General features: G+C 42.0%; 1 protein-coding gene across 1 annotated transcript; it reads left to right on the top strand.

Annotated features, from left to right (window-relative positions):
* Positions 1–1,056: 1,056 nt before the first annotated feature.
* On the top strand, positions 1,057–27,915 carry LOC135519886 (actin-related protein 3-like). The gene is made up of 12 exons (XM_064945086.1): positions 1,057–1,244; positions 10,081–10,136; positions 10,416–10,528; positions 12,103–12,213; positions 14,144–14,239; positions 14,471–14,578; positions 15,395–15,538; positions 25,331–25,504; positions 26,261–26,353; positions 26,574–26,699; positions 26,905–26,988; positions 27,655–27,915. The coding sequence occupies exons 1-12, from the start codon at positions 1,201–1,203 to the stop codon at positions 27,748–27,750; spliced, it is 1,245 nt and encodes a 414-aa protein (XP_064801158.1). The 5' UTR covers positions 1,057–1,200; the 3' UTR covers positions 27,751–27,915.

The following is a 27,915-nucleotide window of genomic DNA, read 5'->3' as shown; positions in this document are numbered from 1 at the left end:
GACTAAATAGTTTTTGCAGTCAAACATGTTGCCAGGATGTGTAAAAGCTGTTATTGACGGAGTATATTTATCAAAAATACATAGAAAACGTTGTGGTTCCGACAAGGAGTATTCATTCGAAAAGTTTTAGATTTCATCCTAGCGAATAATTTTTATTAAAATGTAGTCCACTCCTGATCGGCTAAACGTTCACATTTGTAAAATACGGATACCAACACAACACTCACTGTTCTTGTTATAAATGCATGACTGTTGTCTCGAGTTAATCAGGACAGCCCTGATCAACAGTCACAAAGTGGTTTACAGATACCCAGCCTAAAAAAAACTAAGCAATGTAGCGGCAATGCAGTGACTTCCTGGGCTAAACTTCATCAGTAGAAGTCTGGGACAAAATAGAACTGAGGTTAGACGCTAAACTCGGAGCAAGCAGATTCGACATGAGCAAATGTAGTTTTGATTCATAGATGAAGATTCCCCAGTTGCAAGTTTAGTAAAGTAGTTGATTTAATTCTCAAATTGAGTGGCATGCTTGCAAATCTTATTCAATGTATTCACATAATGTATCAAGCAAGTTGTGTTTGCAAGTGTTGTATTTATTCACACATCACTTACGTGCTTGCAAGTGTTGTATTTATTCACACATCACTTACGTGCTTGCAAGTGTTGTTCGCGACTACAAAACTGATAATACAGGTGAAACTCATTTGACATGTGCAAATCATATTTTATATGCATGTACACGTATGTCTCTATTTTACCTTCGAACACAGGGGCCACTGTGAACCACCTTACTGCCTGCATTGCTCAAGCTCTCCCCGGCGTCAGCCATCTTGCCTCTCCCTGCATGTTTCCACTAGATAACGCAGCCACAAAGTACAAATTGGCTGTATCGGAAAATTAATTACTTTTTTTGTGCTTTTTGTTCTTATTTAAAGCATAGGTTTAGGCATAATGTTGGCGGTGTGGTTAAGGTTTAAAATCAGATTTTAAGTTGAGAAATTGTAGAAAGAGGCGGGGGTTTTGATTTTGTGGCTGTGTTACCTAGTGACGACCTGCCTGTCCAAGACCGAGTGCGGAAGTAAAAACTGTACTGTGCGGGTTCTGGATTCCGTACTCCTGTGGACGGTTTGCAAGATCCTCCACCGACACAGACTGCTTTCAATTCAAAACAAACATTTGTGATTACCAGAAGTACACGAGATGGCAGGACGATTACCGGCGTGTGTTGTCGACTGTGGTACAGGGTAAGCTATTCAAACTAGAACGCGGTGCATACAGAGCATCGAGATTTTGGGTGTCACCGATACAGAGCCCATCGCTGCCAGCAACTGGGTGTGTTGCTAGTTAGCTTGCTAAATATAATCAATGTAACCTTTCATGCCGATGCATTGCGAAACAAATGTGTTTGTTGTTTTGTTAGGTCATTATTGCACGACTGTTTCATTGTAATTGACTATGCGGTTTTCTGTGTTCGCTAGTTGGCTAACGCGTTAGCTAGATGTCTATAAGCTTGCTAATTGCTTGATACCAGAACATGTTTTTCTGTTGGAAAGGCTTTTTCAATACAAAATAAATACTAACCCCATATCTGTTTTATTTGACTTACTTTGAATGGACATTTATAAATGGGCTTTGCATGTTTTTTTGTACTATTTAATGGTAGCTACTAGCGATGCAGTCCATAAGTAATTTTTCACTACAAGTCATCCCGAATTTGAGTATGCGCAGAGCGACTTCCTATATTGTCGACTTCCTCATTCACGCTTTTTAGCCCATATATGGTCGTTTTCGGCATCTGAACATGTTTTTTTGATTAGCAAACTTCTCTAATTTCTTCACTTTAGCCATAGACTGATCCTTAAATATCTCAAATAAAACTACACATTATTTTTCGGAATAACAAAGACTGATTCGATTTCGTAAATAAGCAAGGGAATTTCCACTGAAGGGTGACCTCACAGTTCTACAACGCTTTTCATTGATTGTGCATACTTCTGCTTTATGCCCAATATTTTTTCGATGCCAATATATTAATTGCCCGTCCCAAGATGTTTTCAAAGCCAGTGAATTAGGAACAGTTGGGTTTAGGCTTATCCCTCATTATTGAACTGTGCAATACACCACAACATTCTAGTTGCCTCGTTTTAGCAAATAATCACTTTGGTGAATCTTATTCAGTAACACAATAATGTTTTTGTTCGGTCCTCAGTCTTTGAATAATTATTGCTAGTGTAATGTTCTGCATCTGTTACTTGTGTTCATTGTTAGTCCTACTTATTGTTTATCAATGTACATGATTTAATCTAAGGAGCAATATCCAATGTATGCATTTGATATATCCTTGGCCTAGATGTAGATTATTTGAAATGACAGGGATTTATGTTTAATACTATAGTTAGGGTTATTGCCTAACTGAGATGCGACTGTGCTGCAGCACTTGCATGTAAAGACTTGAACTCGTTACTCCGTATGTTGCCCTGCATACCTCTCCACTTATCTTTCCCCCTCCCTTTGGGCTATTAGACTAGTGCATCTGGTCCTCGCTGGGGAAGAGGACAGGAAACTACAGCTGAGGATGGAGAATGAGGCTAACTCCTTTGTAAAGCAGATGTTTGAAAATGCTGAGAAGGCCAAGATGCTAAAGTACCAAATCAGCAGAAGTCAAATCGAGTACACCACCACACAGCTCATGAGTCACGCTCAGATAGCCAAAATGTGTGAACTGAACTCCACATCCTTTTACCTCGTGCACAAGTGGGATGCTATTCTTAGAGCTCAACTGTTCCATTTCACTGTTATTGTAGGGCTAGTTTGTCCACTCCTCTGTAAAAGTTATGTTCGGGCCTATGTGAAAGAGCCACTATTTTATGTAGGCCACTGTGTATCATATATTTTTTTTGCAGGGGTCCATTCTTGGTCAAAACAAATGCTTCATATGTAGGCTAGGTGTTGCAGGCCAGGCTTGCAACTGAGACTAGTACCTGCGACTAGGGTGGAGTCGTCATTTGCTTATCATCCGCAGCAAACTGTTTTTATGTCGTATATATTTAGGCCTAATCATTGTCTAAATTTAGCCTGCATTTGGCCTTGATTCACAGTGTAGCCTAGTGGATAGGCCTAGTTAGCATTTCAGAGAGAGCTACCCAGTCCAGGCCCACTGCCCAATCCCGAATTGATCTCTATCCCCTACCTTCTATCTCTTTCATAGAAAGTGGGCCTAGATTTTTAGAAGATTGGGTGTAAGCAGTATGTCAGAATATCCCCACTATAGAGCAGGGGAGTTCGAGAGGAAGGTAGGCTCTCCATTGTCCTATCTCACCTATCCAATCCTTTAAGATATAGTGACGAAGGGCTAGGGCAGGGATCAGCAAGTAGATTCAGCCCTGGGCTGATTTATTTTTAATTACAAATAGTTTGTCGAATGCAAATTGACCGCAAGAATCTCAAACAGATATATTTGACTAAAACCTAGTCATTGCTTACATTTGTATACGATCATGTCTCTATATTTTTAGTTGGAATAGTTGGGTAAAGATTTCCAAAATTAAAATCACTTGGAGCTGATTTCCTAGTGTTTTTAATTTGACAACGCTAAATAAGAATACTAGTTTGCTCAGACACTTGGGGCACCAAAAACCCCACCCGTGGGCCAAATTCGGCCTGTGGGCCCCCAGTTGGGAACCCTGGGCTAGGGGTTGATTTGGAATTGAAACACTCCTCTGTTTGTGGTTGTGTCCACTGCTAGGAGTGTGGTGTAACAGGCTTGTTGAGGCAGGTAGCTACCCCAGACAAGCTAGGGCTGTTCAGTGGAATGAAGCCCTAAGCCTATGTTTTTGTGTCTTGCACGTTCCAAGTGCACATAGTAGAATTCTCCTTCTTCCCTCATAGTTAGGCTTTTGTAACCAACTAGGCCAAGCCTACTTTCTAGCTAGGCTATAGCCTATTCATTGAAACTATGGAATTGAAAAGCGCCTCAGACAATGTCTCATCCTTATTGTAGTGTCAACTAAGCTAGGCCTAAATCCTTATGGTATTGTCTCAACTAGGCTATATCCTTAAGGTATTTTCTCAACTAGACTAGGCTATATCCTAGAGCTGACCACATTTTAGTCGACTGGTCATTTGTTTGGTCGATAGACTGTTGGTCGACCGAGATTTCTTTAATCGAGCAGTCGCAAAATATCTATATTTTTATTGGTGCACAAGACATCTGTCTGATTTGCACCTGTCTCAATGGACTAATCCATTGCAGAGGCCACAGGGATGGCACAGTCCATCACTCTAAGACATGTGATACTGAAATGTAATGTAAAAATAATGGTGCACACTAAAATCAATTTGATTACAAATGCACTTTCTCCCTCGATGGATAGGGTCGCTGTCCTCGGTTCTTAAATGTAATTTACAGTGCGTTGTATAATTGGTGCCTTTCCCTATGTTGCTATGTGCATAATAGTAAAGTTAACCAGCATACTGGGATTGAGAACAATGCAGCGGAGGCAGCTGCAGCAGAGATGAGGAAACAGCCCTTGCCTTAGCCTAATTGTCTAAGCAAATTTAGTAGAAAGGAAACCCCAACTTAATTAGGTCTGTAATCAATAGCCTAACTGGCTTTATAAATCATCCACATATACAGTATCTACAGAAGTTAGACAAATCTTGCTTCTGTTTTCTGTTTGAGTGTTTTTTTAATAGCCTACTGATTCTGTGAGCACCAAGCCTCATGCAACGGTAAAATGTCGGACAAAGCAATTTCACAGATTCGGCTGTTTTTAATCTTTGCTCTGCTGTAATAAAGGCTTTACAAAAATGTTTTGTTAGAACAGAGTGGTAGTACTTATTTATTTAGTGTTTACACTGTTCCAAACAGGCAGAAAAATAATACAGCACCTCTTTGTCACACATAATATGCACACAGCTCCTATACCCTCTTTTCTTGATCTCCTTCTTATTGTTATTACAATTATTATAAACATCATAATAATATGTAATGTCGTTGTCATTAGTAGGCTTTGTTTATTAGCCTTGTATATCCACCGAGCTGTAGGCCTCAGAGCGCGTCCTGTTTAGTCTTAACTTATTTACGCCTATATTTCCGTAAATAGGCTACTGTATAATTTGTTCATGCCATCACACAGCATACGAGACATTCATGCTTTGAAATGCAATCAAGCATTTTAGTTTTCAAATGAAATGACAAAGGGAATTTTGAATAATTTGCCTTAACAATAAATAAACCGCAATTCACAAATGCATGCAACTGTTTCTAGTCTGCTGTAATAAAGGCTTTATACTAGGGCTGGGCGATATGGAAAAAATATATCACAGTATTCTTTTCTTTTTTAAATGGACGGTATGACGTATTTGACAGTATTTTTAGTTTTTGAATAATAAAAGTTCTACGTTTTCTTTATGAGTAGTGCGTTATCCTGGGGTGGCAACACATAGACTCATTGAAATCACTTAGAATGTTTCTCCATTCTGATTCTTTTATACTGTTCAATTCAACTTCAACCAAAACAAATTTCAGCACTTTTATAATTTCTGCATTTCCTGCACTCAATTGCAGTGGTGGAAAAAGTACCCAATTGTCATACTTGAGTAAAAGTAAAGATACCTTAATAGAAAATGACTCAAGCGGAAGTCACCCAGTAAAATACTACTTGAGTAAAAGTCTAAAAGTATTTGGTTTTAAATATACTTAAGTATCAAAAGTAAATGCAATTGAGATAATGTACTTAAGTATCAAAGGTGAAAGTGTAAATAATTTCAAATTCCTTATATTAAGCAAACCAGATGCACCATTTTCTTTTTATTTACGAATAGCCAGGGGCACACTCGGACATAATTTACAAACAAAGCATTTATTCATGAGTCCTCCAGATCAGAGGTAGTAGATGATCAGGGATATTCTCTTGACAAGTGCGTGAATTGGACCATTATACTTTCCTGCTAAGCATTCAAAATGTAACGAGTACTTTTAGGTGTCAGGGAAAATGCATGGAGTGAGAAATACAGTATTTTCTTTATGAATGTAGTGAAGTAAAAGCTGTCAAAAAATAGTAAAGTACAGACACCAAAAAGAACGACGTAAGTAGTACTTGAAAGTATTTTTTTACTTAAGTACTTTACACCACTGCTCAATTAAGATAATTGCCACACTGCCACCAAGGGCTGCACGATATGGGTAAATCATCTAGGACTTATTTTTAACCAAATGTTGCAATTGCGATTTGACTTGCCAATTATCAAATTGTGTTGGTCACATGCATACAGCAGGTGTAGACGTTAGAGTGAAATGCTTACTTACGAGCCCCTAACTAACAATGCAGTTTCAAAGAATACAGATAAGAATAAGAGATCAAATTAACCAGTAATTAAAGAGCAGCAGTGAAATAGCAATAACGAGACTATATACCGGGGGGGAGGGGGGGGTATCGATATAGAGTCAATGTGCGGGGGCACCGGTTATTTGAGGTAGTATGTACATGTAGATAGATTTATTAAAGTGACTATGCATAGTTAACAACAGAGTAGCAGTGGTGTAAAGGGGGGTGGAGGGGCACTGCAAATAGTCTGGGTAGCCATTTGACTAGATGTTATGGTGTCTTATGGCTTGTGGTAGAAGCTGTTTGGAAACCTCTTGGACCTAGACTTGGCGCTCCGGTACCGCTTGCCTTGCGGTAGCAGAGAGCACAGTCTTTGACAATTTTTAGGGCCTTTCTCTGACACCGCCTGGTATAGAGGTCCAGGATGGCAGGAAGCTTGGCCCCAGTGATGTACTGGGCCATTCGCACTACCCTCTGTAGTGCCTTGCGGTCGGAGGCTGAGCAGTTGCCATACCAGGCAGTGATGCAACCAGCCAGGATGCTCTTTCGATGGTGCAGCTGTAGAACCTTTTGAGGATCTGAGGACCCATGCCAAATCTTTTCAGTCTCCTGAGTGAGAATAGGTATGTCGTGCCCTCTTCACGACTGTCTTGGTGTGCTTGGACCATGTTAGTTTGTTGGTGATGTGGGCACCATAGAACTTGAAGCTCCCAACCTGCTCCACTGCAGCCCCATCGATGAGAATGAGAGTGTGCTCGGTCCTCTTTTTCTTGTAGTCCACGATCATCCACAATCATCTCCTTAGTCCTGTTGTCCTGGCACCACGTGGCCAGGTCTCTGACCTCCCTATAGGCTGTCTCATCGTTGTTGGTGATCAGGTTTACCACTGTTGTGTCATCTGCAAATTTAGTGATGGTATTGGAGTCGTGCCTAGCCGTGCAGTCATGAGTGAACAGGGAGTACAGGAGGGAACTGAGCACACACCCCTGAGGGGCCACTGTGTTGAGAATCAGTGTTGTGGATGTATTGTTACCTACCCTTACCACCTGGGAGCGGCCTGTCAGGAAGTACAGGATCCAGTTGCAGAGGGATGTGTTTAGTCCCAGGGTCCTTAGCTTAGTGATGAGCTTTGAAGGCACTATGGTGTTGTACACTGAGCTGTAGTTGATGAATAGCATTCTCACATAGGTGTTCCTTTTGTCCTGGTGGGGAATTGCAGTGTGGGGTGCAATGGAGATTGCATCATCTGTGGATCTGTTGGGGTGGCAAATTGGTTTAGGTCTAGGGTTTCTGGGATGATGGTGTTGATGTGAGCCATGACCAGCCTTTCAAGGTACTTCATGGCTATAGATGTGAGTGCTACAAGTCGGTAGTCATTTAGGCAGGTTATCTTAGTGTTCTTGGGCACAGGGACTATGGTGGTCTGTTTAAAACATGTTGGTATTACAGACTCGGACAGGGAGAGCTTGAAAATGTCAGTGAGTCTACACAATCACTGGTATTATCAGTCTGTATTGGGTAGCTAAGTTTGCTCTTACTCAGTACATTTATTAGCCAGCTATTAGCATTAGCAGCTAACAATTAGCGTCACACAAGATTTAGGGCAACTTGCTAAGAAAATATAAACTAGCTCGTTTGCTGATGTAAGAAACACAAACTAATAGTGTCATTATAGAATGCCAGTGGGTTTATATTAAGAAGCAAAGTAAAAACAGCGTTGTTGACATCAACATTGTTGCATGTGCTGCATTGACCATGCACACTGAACGCAAGCGTCTCGTGGTTGAGGAACATCAAATGCTCTCCTTGAGCGACAGGGTGTGGCTAGGTCTGTCTGGAAAGTGGCACGGCGAGAAAGAGCGGAGAGAGATGACTCAGGTAGCGAAGTAAACTATAAAAATTGACATTAGACATGGCGTATCAAATTTAACAAACCTAACATTCAAATAACGCTATAGAAGGTAAATTAAAATCCCAAACCGGTCCCTGCATCAATAACGGTATATCATAAAATATGGTATACCGCCAAGCCCTACTTTATTTTTTGATTATTTTTAATTTTAATTTTAGAATAGTCTCTGGTATACTTATTTAGTGTGTCCACTGTTCGAAATTGTCATTAAAAAATAAAAAGAGAAATATTGTAATCTAACAGCAACTGTTTGGCACACAAAATCCTCCTATACCATCATTTTATAGGTGTATTGGATTTATTGATCTCCAGTACTTTTTCCACAACTTCCATAGATGACTTCCCCTTTCCCCCTGAGTAACCATTTCGAGTTTCTTTTTCACGTCCGCCACATCCATTTTGCTGTCACTTGTTCGGAGTTATAATTGTTATAAACAATTTATTGATGTGATTATGATAGGTTATAGGTCAGGCCCTATTGGTCACATGCATTCGCTGCTTACATTTTTCACGTAAAGAGAGCAAGGGTTGGGGGAATAGGCTATTTTTTTTCCCCCAAAAATGCGGGATTTCATAAACAACTTTTCAGTCAGAAACAATTAACAAACTACATGGCGTAAATGATTCAGCACGGACTGCGCAATAAACATTTTCTGTGCTGTGATGCCTTTTCGCTGCTGTAGAGAGGAGAGCGAGACAACGTGCACCAGTCACACAGGAACTCGCCGTCATTGTTTTGAACACAGTGTGAACACGTTCTTTCTTGAGTCATGTGTGTGTTTTATCGATTGGTCAAATGAACAGTACGACTCTTGGGCAACTAAGACTATTTTTAGTCGGGGACAGCCCTACCATATTTCTAGCTAGTGTGTGTATCAACTGGGCTATGTCCTTGTGTTTGGTTCATGCACTTTAGAGACTGCTACTGCCTCCTAAGTACATGAACTGAAAGACTGCACTGTTATGACTAGGAGTTACTTGCCTACTGTAGTCTTTGATGCACACTGTGCTTTGGCACTCTTCAACAATGTCCTCTATCATTCCCACGGGCCCTGTCCAGGAAACGACGGGAGAACAGAGCCACAGCCGCCGACATCTGGCTAGCATGTGCCTAGCAAAACACCACGACACAAAGGATCATAGAAAAGCTCATGAAATGTACAAGTATTTAAGTATTTGATGTAGTATTTAAGCTAGGTTATGTTCCAAGGGTTATGTCTACACGTGGGAAAAATTTGGGAAATTGTTTTGACCACAAAAAAAGACCATTAGATAGGTTTCCAGGTATGTGTGGGAAGTCTGTGCCATGCTAGCCTAAATGCCCACCCCAAGTTTTCACAGAGATTTCTGCCGACCGGCAACTTTCAAACTAATATGCCCATTTGAATGATTTTGACAGTTTCTGTACATTTTTGGGTTGAGCACTCTAGGCTTCATTATCGATCTGTGCGAGGCTTTAGCCTACTGCAAGTGAACTTCAAATGCAACACTGCTGGCACTCAAACCAGTTGTAGGATGACGCTATGCTAAGATTTATACGCGTGTTGTATTTTGGGAAATGTATGAATAGCCGCTTTGATTCCAAATGCCCTTTTACACTCTTCTTATCGAAGGGTAGGCTATTCAGAGTCGAGCTGCAGTTGTTGGCTCTGATCCATGGAAGAACAGGGGTTGTATTGAAGCTAACCAAAATATAGTCTAGGCTTGCAAATATATATATTTTTCTTTTCTTTTTTACAAACTGGCACCCATACAACATAAATTTGCACAGTGAGCATGTGTTAAGTCTACCATGGCTGTTAAATCTAATGTGGTTGCTACCTTTTCTCTCTCTTCCAGATACACAAAGCTGGGGTATGCAGGGAACACAGAGCCACAGTTTATTGTTCCGTCATGTGAGTATATGTGTCCAGACAATTCGCCTCGCATAGAGGGTAGGCCTAACTGTTGAACTTGAACTCAGCCAATGGTGTTTTTGTTTTTTAAATGTTGTGTTGCCTAGACCAAAGTAATTTTAAAGCTGGTCAAGCAGAGAGCTAACACGGTTCCAAAGTGAGAACACACATAGTATCCCTTACAAAGCTCTTTCATCAAACACAGCCTTAGTCTAATCGATTCTCTCTCTCTCTTTGTCGCACGGTCTCTCTCGCTCTCTTTCACATGCTCCCTCCCAGGTATTGCAATCAAAGAGTCAGCCAAGGTTGGATCAAGGACGGTCAAGGGGGTGGACGACCTGGACTTCTTCATTGGCGACGAGGGGATAGACAAGCCCAATTACGCCACAAAGGTACCGAACCTGTTGACTTGAAAAGGCCCACCCAATACAGTATATCAAAGCTCACATAAACCACAAACAAACCTGCCCAATGCCAACCATGACAGCAAAACATGACAGCCTAAAAGTAATTTGACCAATACAATGCACAAGCCCACCAATTGGAAGTTGTCATGTAAGGCGTGTCACGCGGCCTGCCGGGCGTGCCACGCGGCCTGCCGGGCGTGTCACGCGGCCTGCCGGGCGTGTCACGCGGCCTCCCGGGCGTGTCACGCGGCCTGCTGTGTGTTTAACAGATTCCTATTCCAAGGCAATATGGAAACTTCACGAGAGGCATCTGTCATAGCTAGTCACTAAGCCATGTGATGAATGTATGTTAGTGTCACTAAGCCATGCAGGCCTACGAATTGTATGTTATTGTATGCTGAACAATAAAAATCAGAAAACCAGTCCTTATCTGGTGTGATCACCATGTGTCTCTCTGCATGAGGCTGATCACCTTCGCAAAGAGTTGATCAGGCTTTTGATTGTGGCCTGTGGAATGTTGTCCCACTCCTCTTCAATGGCTGTGCGAAGTTGCTGGATATTGGTGTTAACTGGAACCCGCTGTTCTACACGTCGATCCAGAGCATCACAAACATGCTCATTGGGAGACATGTTTGGTGAGTATGCAGGTCATGGAAGAACTGAGACATTTTCAGCCACCAGAAATTGTGTACAGATCGTTGAGACATGGGGACATGCATTATCATGCTGAAACATGAGGTGATGGCGATGGATGAATGGCATAACAGTGGGCCTCAGGATCTCGTCACTGTATCTCTGTGCATTCAAATTGCCATAGATAAAATGCGATTGTGTTTGTTGTCCGTAGCTTATGCCTGCCCATGCATAACCCCACTGCCACCATGGGGCACTCTGTTCACATCAGCAAACTGCTGGCCCACACGATGCCATACACGTGGTCTGCAGTTCTGAGGCTGGTTGAACATACTGCCAGATTCTCTAAAACAATGTTGGAGGTGACTTATGGTAGAGAAATTAACATTACATTTTCTATCAACAGCTCTGGTGGACATTTTTGCAGTCAGCATGCCAATGGCACGCTCACTGAACTTGAGACATTGGTGGCGTTGTAACAACTGCACGTTATAGTGGCCTTTTATTGTCCCCAGCACACTGTGCACCTGTGTAATGGTCATGCTGTTTTTAATCAACTTCTTAATATGTCACAAGTATCAAGTGGAACGATTTATCTTTGCAAAGGAGAAATGCTCACTAACAGGGATGTAAACAAATTTGCGCACAACATTTTTGAGAAATTAGCATTTTGTGCATATGAAACATTTCTGAGATCTTTTATTTCAGCTCATGAAACATGGGACCAACTCAACTACATGTTGCGTTTTATATTTTCGTTCAGTGTACCTGGTTTGTCACTAGGTCATGTCCTAAATGTAAGTTGGTGTACTCAAGTTTCATTCAACCATGCACTAAAGTGTATGTTGGTTTACTTGGTGTCACTTAGTAATTTACTAGCCTTTGTGTTTGCCTGTGTGACTGACCTTTGACCTCTCGCCCACCAGTGGCCGATCCGTCACGGCATCGTGGAGGACTGGGACCTAATGGAGAGGTTCATGGAGCAGGTCATCTTCAAGTACCTGAGGGCAGAGCCTGAGGACCACTACTTCCTGTTGGTAAGAGGCCCATGGGCCAAATGGGACATTTACGGAATAGGAAGAAACCATATTGATGGATAGAGGGTAGGCTCTCTTTCCAACGTCATGGGAGAAACAAAAACCATCTGTACTGTGGAACTCAAGGGCCTAAGTTGTGCACCCGTGGTTTAAAAAAGTGATGTCATAAATGTCAACAGTCTTGAGGAAGCACGACTATATCGGCACTGTGAGCCATGTGAAATGGATCTTCTAGTGAAGGGAACTGAAACTAAATGTTTAAAACAGTCGGCCAAAATCTTTACATAATGAGCTTTATCTCATTCTCTGTGAAATGGGGTGCATTTAAAGCCAGTGTTTGTGATCCGTTAACACAAAGTTGACTATTCCTTAAAAGGTTGAAAATAGAGCCTATTTCAAAAGCACTTCTTAACTTAACCCTGACAGTTATAAATGCATTGCGAGGCTCTTAAAATGCATTGTAACTAAGACTTGTTCTGCAGGTTCAAAGCGAGGAGTTTTGCATGTAATTGAGGTGACGGTCATGGAATTTTGGATGACGTTTATTCACCTAAAATAGGTGAATAGAGGAAAAATGAAAAGAAATAAAGGTACTTATTCAAGAACGGTCAAGTGTAATGTATTACAAAAATAAAGCGAATTAGATGGAATAATTTGAAAAATGCTACATTTTTCTTGAATCTTCAACATGAAAATAATACATTATTTTTGGTATTTATTTAATCCAAAATTAAATCTAGAATCGGCTTCCTATTTTCGCAGAAAAGCATCCTTCACTCATGCTGCCAAGCATACCCTCGTAAAACAGACCATCAGCATGAATGAAGGATGATTTTCTGCGAAAATAGGAAGCCCCGACTTCGGCGATGTCAATTTACAAAATAGTCTCCAACACTCTACTCAACAAATTGGATGCAGTCTATCACAGTGCCATCCGTTTTGTCACCAAAGCCCCATACTACCCACCACTGCGATCTGTACGCTCTCGTTGGCTGGCCCTCGCTTCATACTCGTCACCAAACCCACTGGCTCGAGGTCATCTACAAGTCTCTGCTTGGTAAAGCCCCTCCTTATCTCAGCTCACTGGTCACCATAGCAGCACCCACCTGTAGCACACGCTCCAGCGGATATATCTCACTGGTCACTCCCAAAGCCAATTCTTCCTTTGGCTGCCTTTCCTTCCAGTTCTCTCCTGCCAATGACTGGAACGAACTGCAAAACTCACTGACGCTGAAGACTCATATCTCCCTCACTAGCTTTAAGCACCAGTTGTCAGAGCAGCTCACAGATCACTGCACCTGTACATAGCCCATCTGTAAATGGCCCATCCAACTACCTCATCCCCATATGGTATTTATTTATCTTTCTCCTTTGCACCCCACTATCTCTACTTGCATATTCAACATCGGCACATCTACCATTCCAGTGTTTTACTTGCTATATTGTAATTACTTCGCCACCATGGCCTATGTATTGCCTTCCCTCCCTTATCCTACCTCATTTGCACACACTGTATATAGACTTTTTCTACTGTATTATTGACTCTGTTTGTTTTTTCCATGTGTAACTCTGTGTTGTTATATGTGTCGAACTGCTTTGCTTTGCCTTGGCCAGGTCGCAGTGGTAAATGAGAACTTGTTCTCAACTAGCCCCCCTGGTTAAATAAAGGTTAAATAAATAAAAACATTGTTAACGAGTCCATGTTAACGCTGAAACGGACTCTAAAGCACGAATGCCCGGCCATCCGGTCTTCAATCAGCTGTTCATTCCACACGCTAAAATAATTAAAAGGTCATAACCGTCGGTTTTTCGGTAATTGTGCCAGCCCTAATTGAGTGTCCATGTGGTTGTTATTAAACCTGATGCGGGTTGGATTAGTGTGTCTGTGTGTGGAAGTCTTAACTCCCAGTACTGTGGTGTCCTCTTGCAGACAGAGCCTCCTCTGAACACACCAGAGAACAGAGAGTACACCGCAGAGATCATGTTTGAGTCCTTCAACGTCCCAGGGCTCTACATCGCAGTGCAGGTAAAGCTTAATCTCTGGGAACACAATTTTATCTAGCACACACTGCTGATATGCTGTTAAACTGTATAAAACACAGACTCCGTAACTGCCTCTGCCCTCTACTGTTTAATGTTGTGGTAAATGATGTGGTCAATGACATTGCGGACTTGCTGATGTAGGACACGACAGTGTTGTTTTACAATGGTGTCACATTGATGCTGTTTTCTCTGTCGTCGTTGTCCCCCCCCCTAGGCTGTCCTGGCACTGGCGGCCTCCTGGACATCCAGACAGGTAGGGGAGAGGACACTGACGGGGACGGTCATCGACAGTGGAGACGGAGTCACCCACGTTATCCCTGTGGTGAGTGGCACATCAGCTGACCTAAGGACAGCCTTCTCACACATGACAGAAAATACAGATATATTACAAACACAGTATAGGGAGAGAACTTTTTGTGATGGGGAGGTACAATCTGAACTGGTTTGTTTGTTCCATTACAAAGTGTTTGGATTCTGTGTGCCATACTGAACACAACCCTGGTTGTAGTGAAAGGCTACCTCACCTCAGCCAGACCTCTAATCATTCAAGTTGAGGTTCATGCGTGGCCTCATTTGCTTGTCTCCTTTCGTATTTTCTGAACTGATCTTAAAAAGACTGGATTGGTAAAAGCCAGGGAAAAGATTCATACTCTAGGTATGTTTTTTTTCTTTCTTGTCCATTTATTTTCAATCAGTGCAGATGATGGAGAGGAAACTATGAAGTAGGCCACTGTATACTTTCGACACAGACTTAGGTAAAGAAGGAATTTCCTGGCTAGAACACAAGTTGTGCAATGGTGATTTAGTCACCATTTTGGTTTTAAACTGCCCTGCAGGATGTACAAGCCACTGCTTATTCATGGTCATTCAAGTTTGGTAAAAGTATACAGTATATTCCCTCATAACCTTTTCACACTACTGAGCCAAAATTAAGCTGTACTGGCCTGGCTTTGTTACACATCCACCATATTTGCTGGAAACCATGCTGAAAAGGACAATGTGAAAATAAAATAGTAGTAGCAGTAGAATAATTTAAACATATATGCATCTACTTTGACCTATTTATTCTTATATGCTGTGACATCACCTTACTCCAAGCATTGTGAAGTCTGACTCGTCTGTCTTTGTGTTGCTATAGGCTGAGGGCTATGTCATCGGCAGCTGTATAAAGCACATTCCCATCGCTGGTCGTGACATCACCTACTTCACCCAGCAGCTTTTGAGGGAGCGGGAGGTGGGCATCCCCCCAGAGCAGTCCCTGGAGACAGCCAAGGCAGTCAAGGTAGGTTGCAGCGAACTCCATTTCCGAGCATCCACCACTCATCCTATTACTAACCACTGTACCGGTTCATAGTATAGTCAAGGAGCCAATCCTAGACCACATTTTCAACCCTAACTGTATCCCTGGTTCTCTGAGGCAAGTTTTCCCAGAATGTTGAATTCCTAATTGAAATGATCCTGTGTTGTCTTAGGGTATTTTCACACAGAAATTACATACCCTGTTGCAGTTCCATAGGCCAACAAAATACTGTATGTTTCGCTTTCACAAGAACGGTTTCGGGGACGATTTACAACACATTCTATATGGTATTAGCATACTAGCTTGGCTTGACTACAACAGGTCAAAAGTTCCATGCAAATCATGCTACTGCATCACAATACCTGTTACTCTGGTCCCGGACCAACCACTCTGGCAGAAGTCTCACTGTTTTGTCTTTCTGGCACTAGTCTACTAGTCCCATTTATTGGTTTTCAAATCATGTAGAGGGCTTGGGCTGTTGCACAATAGCAACTAAAGCTCATGTAAGTCAGTTTATAACATTCCATAATTGTTTACTCTGAGAGTTCCTCATAATGACATTGGCTGTGGCCACAGGGCCTAAAAAGTAATTCCAATTTCTATTACTAATAGGGATAGACCAAATGGGGCAGTTCCATGCAATCTTATAGCCATACTAGGGCTGGGCGATATGGTCAAAATATCATATCACGGTATTTATTAAAAAAATATATTAAAAAAAAATAGAATTGGACAGTATTTTATGTTTTTTTAACAAAAGTTCAACATGTGCTTTGAGTAGTGTGTAAACGTAGGGTGGCAAGACATACATTCTAAGTGATTTCAACAGGTCTTTCTCCATTCTGTTTTATACTGTTCAATTCGACTTCTCCCTAAATTAATTTACAGCAATTTCTGCATTTACAGCACTCATTTGAGATCATTTCCACACTGCTACATGATATGGGCAAACAATCCAGACCTTTTTTTAAACTAAGTGTTGCAATTGCAATTTGACTTCAATTTAGCGCAAAAACACTTGTGTGAACTATTTGAATCATGGAAATAGAAGGATTATTCAAATTCTATAGTTATTGTATAATAGTGGGCACTTTGTATACAGTGTTGTTTGACATGACAACAAATGAAAAGAGGAAGGCATGGCCAGGAGGAAGGCATGGCCAGCTGTTGAGAAATGCTTATTGAAATTTTCGATTATCATGGATTTATCAGTGGTGACTGTGTTACCTAGCCTCAGTGCAGTGGGCAGCTGGGAGGAGGTGCTTTGTTCTCCATGGACTTTACAGTGTCTCAACTTTTTGGAGTTAGAGCTTCAGGATGCAAATTTCTGCTTGAGAAAGCTAGCCTTTGCTTTCCTGACTGACTGAGTGTATTGGTTCCTGACTTCCCTGAACAGTTGCATATCACGGGGACTATTCGATGCTATTGCAGTCCGCCACAGGATGTTTTTGTGCTGGTCAAGGGCAGTCCGGTCTAGAGTGAACCAAGGGCTATATCTGTTCTTAGTTCTACATTTTTGAATGGGGCATGCTTATCTAAGATTGTGAGGAAATTACTTTTAAAGAATGACCAGGCATCCTCGACAGACGGGATGAGGTCAACAGCGGAGGTGTATTTGGAGGGCAAGATGGTCAGGATAATGTCTATGAGGGTGCCAATGTTTACGGATTTAGGGTTGTACCTGGTGGGTTCCTTGATGATTTGTGTGAGATTGAGGGCATCTAGCTTAGATTGTAGGACTGCCGGGGTGTTAAGCATATCCCAGTTTAGGTCACCTAACAGAACGAACTCTGAAGCTAGATGGGGGGAGTTCAATTCACAAATGGTGTCCAGGGCACAGCTGGGAACGGAGGGGGGGGGGGTCGATAGCAGGCGGAAACAGTGAGAGACTTATTTCTGGAGAGGTTAATTTTTAAAATTACAAGTTTGAACTGTTTGGGTATAGACTTGGAAAGTATGACAGAACTTTGCTGGCTATCTCTGCAGTAGATTGCAACTCCTCCCCCTTTGGCAGTTCTATCTTAACGGAAAATGTTGTCGTTGGCTATGGAAATCTCAGAATTGTTGGTGGTCTTCCTAAGCCAGGATTCAGACACGGCAAGGACATCAGGGTTGGCCGAGTGTACTAAAGCAGTGAGTAAAACAAACTTCGGGAGGAGGCTTCTGATGTTGACATGCATGAAACCAAGGCTTTTTCGATCACAGAAGTCAACAAATGAGGGTGCCTGGGGACACGCAGGACCTGGGTTTACCTCCACATCACCCGAGGAACAGCGGAGGAGTAGGATGAGAGTACGGCTAAAGGCGATCAAAACTGGTCGCCTAGAGCGTTGGCAACAGAATAAAAGGAGCAGATTTCTAGGCGTGGTAGAATATATTCAGGGCATAATGTGCAGACAGGGGTATGGTGGGGTGCGGGTACAGCGGAGGTAAGCCCAGGCACTGAGTGATGATAAGAGGCCGTATCTCTGGATAAGCTGGTTATAATGGGTGAGGTCACCGCATGTGTGGGAGGTGGGACAAAGGAGGTATCAGAAGTATAATGAGTGGAACTAGGGGCTCCATTGTAAACCTAAACAATGATAATTAACCTAAACAACAGTATACAAGGCATATTGACATGAGAGAGATGAGAGAGACATACAGCGAGGCATAAAGTAATCTCAGGTGTTGATTTGGAGAGCTAGCTAAGACAACAACGGGTGAGACAACAACAGCTAATCAGCTAAAACAACAACAGGTGAAATGGCGATGAATGGGCGGAGAGGGTCGGTTAACTACACACAGGGCCTGAGTTCGCGGCTGGAGACGAAAGATAAACAAAAAAATAAACAGAATGGATTAATGGACAGTCCAGCAGGCATCAGCTATGTAGCCAAGTGATCATAGGGTCCAGGGGGCAGCAATAGATGGAACAGGGAAGCCGCGGAGTAGTCGCTACTATGCTAGCACGCGGGCAACACAGCTCTTAAATTTAGTAGCCCGGGGCTAGAAGAAGCGTCTGCTCCGACGGAGGCTGGTTGAAGGCACAGCAGATGGAGTATTCGTCGGCAGACCAGTCGTGGTGGTGCGGCGGGGCGCCATGTTAACTAAGGATCCAAGCCAGATGGTGAAAGAGGTGTTGTAGTAATTTAGTTTTCTAGCCAGGAGATGCGCCTGGCTCACGGCGAACTGGTGCTAGCTTCGGGGCAGGGGCATTAGCCACTATAGCCACTCGGTAGCAGCGGTGATCCGGTGCCAAGGTCCAAAGCTTACGGCAAGGATCCGGTGGAGTAGTGTGTTCTAGCCATGTTGGAGTCCAGGTGAACAACTGAGTAGGCCGAGAGTTGGGCCTCAGGGATAGCTTCGGTACTGGGTAACTCGGTGGGTGCTAGCTAGCTGTAAAGATCAGGAGAAATGGTCCAGGGATTACGGCAGGAATCCTGCGTTGTAGTGGAGAGACAGTCCGTTACTGGTAGGCTGGCGAGTATTATCCAGGCTAAAAAAATAAAAAGTAAAAATAAAAAAGGGCTAGTATCTGTGCATAAGGTAAAGGCCGCTAGCAGTGGCTAACAATGACTAAATAGCTTGTAGCTAATTAGCTGGTTAGCTTCTGATGGCTAGGTGGTTCTTTCTATAAGGTCTAAAAATTAAAAATAATAGCGGTATCACACTGGGTAAGGCAGGTTACCGGAAGGTATAATTGAACGAAAATGGAGAATAGATTGAAAATAAAATTGAAATATATATATACAAAAAAATAAAAAAGTACACGAGAGAACGAACAAAACACGTCTGCACTGCTACGCCATTTTGGAAACAGTCGTCTTGTCAATGTCTTAGACACTACAATTAAATGTGCTGCTTTGTTTGTGGATCTGTCAACAGCATTTGATACTGTTTATATTGATTAAGTTGTCCTCGATATGCCTGAGCTCTGACACCTATTTATGGTTTCATGATTACCTTAGTGGCAGAACTCAGACCATTGTGAATGATTGGGTTAAGTACAAATGTCTTGAAATATGTAAATGTGTTCCACAGGGGTCGATACCAGGACCTGTTCTTTTCACTATTTATAGTCAATTTGTTACATTTTTTAGATTTAATCTATATGCAGATGATCCTATTATGTACGCAATTACCCTGACTGCTGACCTGGCTGTGACATGGCTACAGTCTGATTTTGCTGTTGTGCAGGAAGCCCTTACAGATTTTAAAACTCGTGCTTAATAGAGTACCACAGTATGAGTCGTAATACCCATAAAACCTAGCAGTCAAACTAGGAAATGGTTCCAGTCGTTTTTCCACAATTCATTTTGTTAAGAAAAGTTACCTTGTCCGTGAGAGATTTACAGGGTATGGTACTTTGTGAAAACGGTGCCGACAGAGAGGGCTGCCTCGCTTCTTGCTCTTAGGAAACTTTGCAGTATTTTGTTTTTTATTAATATGTATTATTTATTACATTGTTAGCCCAGAAAATATTTTGTGTTAGTACATACAGCCGTGAAGAACTATTAGATATCAGAGCGGTGGTAACTCATCAGCACTACCAGCATCACGACCAGGAATACGACTTTCCCGATGCAGATCCTTTGTTTGCACCCCCCAGGGCAATTGAACTGATTCCAGAAGCCGACCCAAAACAACACCGGCAAAGGAGAGGTACTCGGGGTTTTCCTTGAGTCCAATTTAGGAGGTGCACACACCACCCGCCGCTTCCGAGTATATTACTCGCTAATGTTCCGTCTCTGGATAATAAAGTTGATGAGCTCAGAGCGTGGGTCTCTTTCCAGAGAGACATCAGGGATTGTAACATACTCTGCGTCACGGAAACACGACTTTCTCGGATATAATGCCTGAATCGATCCAGCCAGCTAAATTCTCAGTTCATGGCGTAGACAGGAATAAATATCTCTGGGAAGAAGGATGGGGTGTATGTTTAATGATTAACGACTCATGATGTAAGAATGCTGTTCATTGACTATACAGTGGTTATTCCTTTAAAAGTTGTCATACTGCGGCACAGCTTGCGGAGTGCCACAGAATTCTATGGCACGTTATTTAAGTGTCAGCCATTGTTGCCATTAATGCTTGTTAATGCTAGTTTGACCATCAGAGGGCATCTTTGAAGTTAAGTTATTGATATAACATGAGCTGTAGACCCAAGAGTCCTGTTTACTGTACAGTAGGTGTTTTAGTATAACTTACTAATTGGCATACAGGCCATACAGGCCAACATACTGAAGCACCATGACCAGGATCTCTATTCATTTAAGTGAGCAGATTGGGGCTTTCAGGGGGAATGGAAAATCTACTGTTAGATTGGGGAATATGTAGCTGAGATGTACAGCAGTTAAAATAAATAGCTGCATTATGAAAGATTATTTTTAACATTTTATTAACGAAAGCATAAAGATGTTAAAGCACATAATGCGCAGTATTTTTTCATCAGGCATTTTGCGGTTGCATGAGGTTTGGAGTTAGAAATGTAAAACTTTAGAGTAATTAATACACTACTGTAAATAAACACAGCATCTACAGTGGTACAAATATGTTATTGAATTAAAAAAAAAATCAATGTTACACTAACAAGTGGTTGCCATGGTGAATGATCCAATAGTAATTGGTATAACTCCGTGGGGCGACGCACAATTGGCCTAGCATTGTCCGGGTTAGGGACGGTCTGGCCGTGAGGGATATCCTTGTCTCCTCGTGCATTAGCGACTCTTGTGGCGGGCCGGGTGCAGTGCACGCTAACCAGGTCGCCAGGTGCACGGTGTTTCCGACACAGTGGTGCGGCTGTCTTCCAGGTTGGATGGGCGCTGTGTTAAGAAGCAGTGTGGCTTAGTTGGGTTGTGTTTCGGAGGCTTTCGACCTTCGTCTCTCCCGAGCCCGTACGGGAGTTGTAGCGATGAGACAAGATAGTAACTACTAACAATTGGATACCACGAAATTGGGGTAAAATTCAAAAATTATTATAATAATTGGTATAACACGACTCTCAGAACTCAGAAAATTTAAATACTTGCAGATGAATAAAATGGCCCTGGATGTCTAATTCAATTTGAAGGATTCTAAATTAATATCTAAGGACAAATCTGGTCTGTGAGAATATGTAATAGATTAGCGTTCTAACTCACCCTTGTGATAGTGTGGTGGAATGACCAAATACCACCATCTACCACTAACGGTCATGGCATAAGCTCAAAACGTTTAAAGGAAGAACCACTGTCGCTCAGCATTCAACACCATAGTACCCTCCAAGCTCATCAATAAGCTTGAGGCCCTGGGACTGAACCCCGCCATCTGCAACTGGGTCCTGGACTTCCTGACTGGCCTCCCCCAGGTGGTGAAGGTAGGAAATACCTCCACTTTGCTGATCCTCAACACTGTGGCCCCACAAGGGTGTGTGCTCGGTCCTCTCCTGTACTCCATGTTCACCCATGACTGTGTGGCCAAGCATGCCTTCAACTCAATCATCAAGTTTGCAGATGACACAACAGTACTAGGCTTGATTACCAACAATGACGAGACAGCCTACTGGGATGAGGTAAGGGCTCTGGGAGTGTTGTGCCAGGAAAATAACATCTCACTCGATGTCAACAAAACAAATGTGATGGACTTCAGGAAACAGCAGAGGGAGTACGCCCCTATCCACATCGACGGGACAGCAGTGGAGAAGGTGGAAAGCTTCAAGTTCCCCGGCGTACAGATCACTGACAAACGGAAATGGTCCACTCACACAGACAGTGTTTTGAAGAAGGCGCAACAGCGCCTCTTCAACCTCAGGAGGCTGAAGAAATTTGGCTTGTCAGCTAAAACCTGCACAAACTCCTTACAGATGCACACCCGAGCATCCCGTTGGGCTCTATCACAGCTTGGTACGGCAACTGCACCACCTGCAAACGCAGAGTTCTCCAGAGGGTGGTGCGGTCTGTCCAACGCATCATTGGGGGCAAACTACCTGCCCTCCAGGACACCTACAGCACCTGATGTCACAGGAAGGCCAAAAAATATCATCAAGGACAACCACTCAAGCCACTGTCTGTTCACCCCGCTATCATCCAGAAGGCGAGGTCAGTACAGGTGCTTCAAAGCTGAGCCCGAGAGACTGAAAAACAGCTTCTATCTCAAGGCCATCAGACTGTTAAATAGCCATCACTAGCATATTAGAGGCTGCTGCCTATAAACATAGATTTAGAATCGCCGGCCACTTTAATAAATGGAAAACTAGTCACTTTAATAATGTCTACATATCTTGCATTACCTATCATATGTATATACTGTATCCTATACTATTTTACTGTATCTTATTCTATGTCGTGTTGACATTGCTCGTCCATATACTTTTATATTATTAATTCCATTCCTTTACTAGATGTGTGTGTATTGGGTATATGTTGTGTAATTGTAAGATATTGCTGCACTACTCCTCGGATGGTGCTATAATCGAGTCCATGCGTACAAATACCTTAGTATTTGAATTGTCAAAAAACATACAACTGAGCTTGTTAAGAAACTGTTTTAAATTATTTATTTTTTACAGAAGCAGATCTTGTCTCTCTTTAGTCAGCTGCACAATCTCTCTTTAGTTGACTGCACAATCTTTCTACCTGTTGATTATGGTGATACTATTTATCAAAGTGCAGCCGCCTCTACTCTTAAACCCTTGGATGCCGTTGGAGGAATTGGTGCCTCTAGGTAAATTCAGACGGCTGTAACGTGACCTTTCTACTGAAGAATGTTTTGTTTTTTTATATAATTGTATTTTGCTTTTCGTGTATTGTTGTGTAGTTTAATGTGTTGTTTTGTATTTTTACGGGTATTGTGGTGCTGTACAGGGCTCATCTGGAAAATAGACCTTGATCTCAACATTGTCTCCCTGTCAAAATAAAGGTTAAATATATTGTGACTGTATGAAGGTATGCGCCCCAACCGCATTCCTCTATCAACCACCAGCCACCACTCACACAGTTAAGATTTGGTCACTGTTTGCACTTAAAGTTGGGAGGTTGACTGAGTATATGAATAGTGCTAGCACACCTCACAATGTTTTATGAAATGTAAATAAAGAAAATACTAAACCAAGATGTCTTAAAGAGGATGTGAAATGTTCACTTTGCCTGTAGTGTGTTGACTTCAACACTAGGTGGAACCCTTATTCCACCGTAAAGTTTCATACCTCAACGCAAAGAACAACATCACTTGATATTCAAACTGCTCTTTTGTGAAGAAGTTTGAAACGTGGGATACATAGATGTGGTTCTGATTTTGATTGTTTTGTTCGGTTTACAATTCAAGATAGACCGCTTGACTCCCCTGGTGTTTCTTAGGGTGTGCTGTTCCCATTAAACCCATGCTTGTAATTGCTGCTCGTTTTTACCAGAATCCATTGTGATTCACTTCGCTTCCTTTGATCCAAAGCAGTAAATGTTTATTGGAAGACTCATCTAAAATCCTTGTTGGCCCTTGTGTTGAAGATAATTGTTTTTCACCACGAGACAAACACTTATCAGGCTTTTCATCCTACGGAGAATTGACTACTGACTGCAATTGGTAGCTTGATTTGTATTCAGTGTTCTTGCTCTTGGAAGGGAGCTATCCAATCATTTGCGTTCATATCTACCACAACGTATGTTATGGAGAATTATGTGGAGTCCTGGGTTTTTTGACCAAATTATTTAGAACGTAATTAAGGCCAAACTCATGTGGGTCTTAACAAGGCTGAAATCATGTAGGTTCTTAATCAGCAACAGCTTAATCGAGGAAGAAAAGTCACTGGTCTCAGGATTTAACCAATATGTTTTTACCTCCCTGAGTTGATTTGATCATCAAGATAAATACTCAAACTTAAAACGATAAATAACTATTGAACTTTTTAAAACTTTCAGTTCTGCTCTGTAAGACCACACTGGTTCTACATGATGTAACATGCAGTGAGCTCCAAAGTATTAGGACAGTGACACATTTTTTTGTGTTTTGGCTCTGTACTCGATTTGATATTATACAATGACTATGAGGTTGAAGTGCAGATTATCCGCTTTCATTTGAGAGTATTTTCATCCATATCATGTGAACCATTTAAAAATTACATCACTTTCTGTACATATTCCCTGCATTTTAGGGGACCAAAAGTATTGTGACAAATGCATTTATGTGTATTAAAAGTAGTAAAAAGTTAAGTATTTGGTCTGAGATTCATAGTTCCCCTATTGTAATGGTGAGAGGTTAGCATGTCTTGGGGTATGATATTTTTGCGTCTGACTTTCTCACTGAACATTATTCACGATTCATTCAGGACTATCCGTAATCATAGTAGCATCCACATTTTAATGTCAAAGTGTTTAATATTATATTCTTATTTGCATTAAAAGTGGCACAATACATTTTTTACCATTCATTTCTGAGAAGCAACCAACACAAACGGCAAATACATCGAAGTTTGTGTACTAGGATTATGGGACCAAGAAATACACTTTTGACTACTTTAAATACACAAATAACTGAATTTACATTTACATTTACATTTAAGTCATTTGGCAGACGCTCTTATCCAGAGCGACTTACAAATTGGTGAATTCACCTTATGACATCCAGTGGAACAGCCACTTTACTTATGGTTCCCTAAAATGGGGGGGATTAACAAAAAGGGCTGTAATTTCTAAACAGTTCACCCTATATGGATGAAAATACCCTCACATTTAAAGCTGTATCCTTTCAAATCCAATGTCGCCAGTTACACTGTAGTTAAGCATCCACTCACGCTTTGTCTTCCATGTCTTTTTAAACCAGGAGCGGTTCAGCTACGTGTGTCCGGACCTAGTGAAAGAGTTCAGCAAGTACGACACGGACGGCTCCAAGTGGATCAAGCAGTACACCGGCATAAACAACATCAGCAAGAAGGAGTTCACTGTCGACGTAGGCTACGAGCGCTTCCTCGGCCCTGAGATTTTCTTCCACCCAGAGGTTAGCAGTGAGCACTTTGCTATTTAAACGGCTGCATAGCGAGAGGTTTGCACTCTGCTAATTACCTAGCATACTATGATTGGGAGATGTTCCTCTTCAGTGCCATCCTACATTAGCATAATGTTAGCAGAACTCTGACCCCCAGGTCTCTAGGTTAGAGTAGCTTAAAATGAGTGGTTCGGACCATCATAAGTAGGGTACTACCACACTGAAAGCACAGATTACCTATAAATACAAACTACAGCCAGGAGATGAGTTGTGCAGTTAAGGGCTGCAGAGGCCAGAGTGGATGATGGATAAAGACGTCTTTAAAATGGTTAAGATGTTATTTTAAGGTTACACTATGCAGAAATGGCTCCGCCATTTCCTAGTTGCTAAAACTCTAGTAGGTTGCCTAATTTCACTTTATGTGACAAAATAAGCTAGTATAGTGTAGAGAATCATTGTACCGTCTAAACCGCTGTGAAATATATTTTCCATAACCAAAAATATGGTTTCAGCTGTTTTGAATCTGGTGTACAAACCCAAAAGTAAAAGATAAACTTAAGAACGGGAAGCATAGAAATAGGACAGGTCTTCTGCTTCTTAGGCTTGCTTTCAGGTAGAATGATAGATCTATAACTCACATTGCTTTGTGAATTTGGTCAGGTCGACCAAAAAGTTACATATTGCCACTTTAAGATATTTATCTGTCAACATAGGCATGTACACACTTTTAAACTTTCTCTCACACTCTTCTTCCTCACAATCCACCAGTTTGCCAATCCTGACTTCACCCAGCCCATCTCTGAAGTTGTGGACGAGGTTATCCAGAACTGCCCCATTGATGTCAGACGTCCCCTTTACAAGGTAATCATATCCCTGAACTACATGGATATTGGTTTAAAAACCACATCCAATTAATATCCAATCAGCCCTTTGGGTTTGACTTGTACAGACTTCTCAGGTTCTCTGGGCCCTTTCAATATTGTGTGTATGCGTGTGGTGTGTGTGCTCGAGTTGAACCCTGTTTTGTGTGTTAGGGCATGTGTTAACCAATCTTAACTAGACACACTGTGTTCTTCTCCAGAACATTGTATTGTCGGGCGGCTCCACCATGTTCAGGGACTTTGGGCGGCGCCTGCAGAGGGACCTGAAGAGGACGGTGGACGCCAGGCTGAAGATGAGCGAGGAGCTGAGCGGGGGCAAGCTCAAGGTGAGAGCAGTCTCTAGTCATGGTGATCTTACTATAGTTGTCTCTTTAGCCTAATAATAGTGGTCCCCACGAGCTGCTCCTGTTATTTTTCCTGTATTTTTTTATCTTCGTTGTAACCAGCTATAGTTTTGGCAGAGCATTAGGTTAATGTAGGAGGTGAGAAATGTAAGATCTTTATTTGTGTTGTTTGCTTTTGCCCCCTCAGCCCAAACCAATTGATGTGCAAGTCATCACTCATCATATGCAGAGATATGCAGTGTGGTTCGGAGGATCCATGTTAGCCTCAACTGTAAGTTTCACAAATCCGTTGCGCCGTCCTGTAGGGAGAAACTACAACTAAAATTGTGGAAATTAGTATTAGTTGTTCTATGGCACACATTTCCTGTTATAAGGAAACCTCTTACTTGGCACATAGTAAAGCAACTTAATGATTGAAAATGTCATTCAGAAAATGTTATTTTATATGCCATCTGCAAAACTTGCCTACCTAAAAATGTAGTAGTGCTGAAAGGTTACTGTCAGCACTTTAGCTGAATTTCAGTGATTTGCATTGTCAGCATGATTACTGCCATGTCGTGCTTACTTTACAACAGGAACTCTGGGACTGTGTGATGTGCCTGTGAAGTGGGTTGTCATCAGCGTGAGATTTTACAGCATAGCATTACAGACTTTTAGTCTTAGGTTGTCCAGGGCATCATTTATTTGTTTCTGTTTTATGACATGTCCTTTTTGGTTTGTATGGTTGAGATGCGCATCTGAAACATGTTTTTAAGATGGAAAAAAAGGAGGGAGCCTCTGCACAGCAGTGTGTCGAGTTCCAGGTGCTGGTTTTGACAGGAACAAGTAGTATTCAAAAACAAGCGTCATAACCGCACACAAAGGTTGTTTATGTTTTCATTTGTTTGTCTTCTATTCAAATATGCCAAATATCAACACATTGCTTTCTCTTTTTTAGCCTGAGTTCTACCAGGTATGCCACACCAAAAAGGACTATGAGGAGATTGGACCTAGCATCTGTCGCCACAACCCCGTGTTCGGAGTCATGTCTTAACTGTGGCCCTCCAACATCCTAATGGTTAGACCGGGTGGGGTCGGTAGGGTTGGGTTGGGAAGGGAGACAGTGGGTCAGGGGTGGTGAGTTTGTGCTTTTTGATTGCTTGTTCACTCTGGATGTACAGAACGAGAGGCGATACAGAGGTTTTTTTTGTTTGTTTTT

Source organism: Oncorhynchus masou, chromosome 29 (assembly GCF_036934945.1).
Source record: "Oncorhynchus masou masou isolate Uvic2021 chromosome 29, UVic_Omas_1.1, whole genome shotgun sequence".
In the NCBI taxonomy this organism is placed as follows: domain Eukaryota; kingdom Metazoa; phylum Chordata; class Actinopteri; order Salmoniformes; family Salmonidae; genus Oncorhynchus; species Oncorhynchus masou.
The sequence above is the reverse complement of the archived record's forward strand: the minus strand, read 5'-3'. Positions and strand labels throughout refer to the sequence as shown.

Coding starts and splice junctions, on each gene's coding strand:
- LOC135519886 (XM_064945086.1), top strand. CDS start 1,201: ATGGCAGGACGATTACCGGCGTGTGTTGTCGACTGTGGTACAGG. Junction 14,240..14,470: donor GGCTCTACATCGCAGTGCAG/GTAAAGCTTAAT, acceptor CCCCCCCCCTAG/GCTGTCCTGGCACTGGCGGC. Junction 15,539..25,330: donor AGACAGCCAAGGCAGTCAAG/GTAGGTTGCAGC, acceptor TTTTTAAACCAG/GAGCGGTTCAGCTACGTGTG.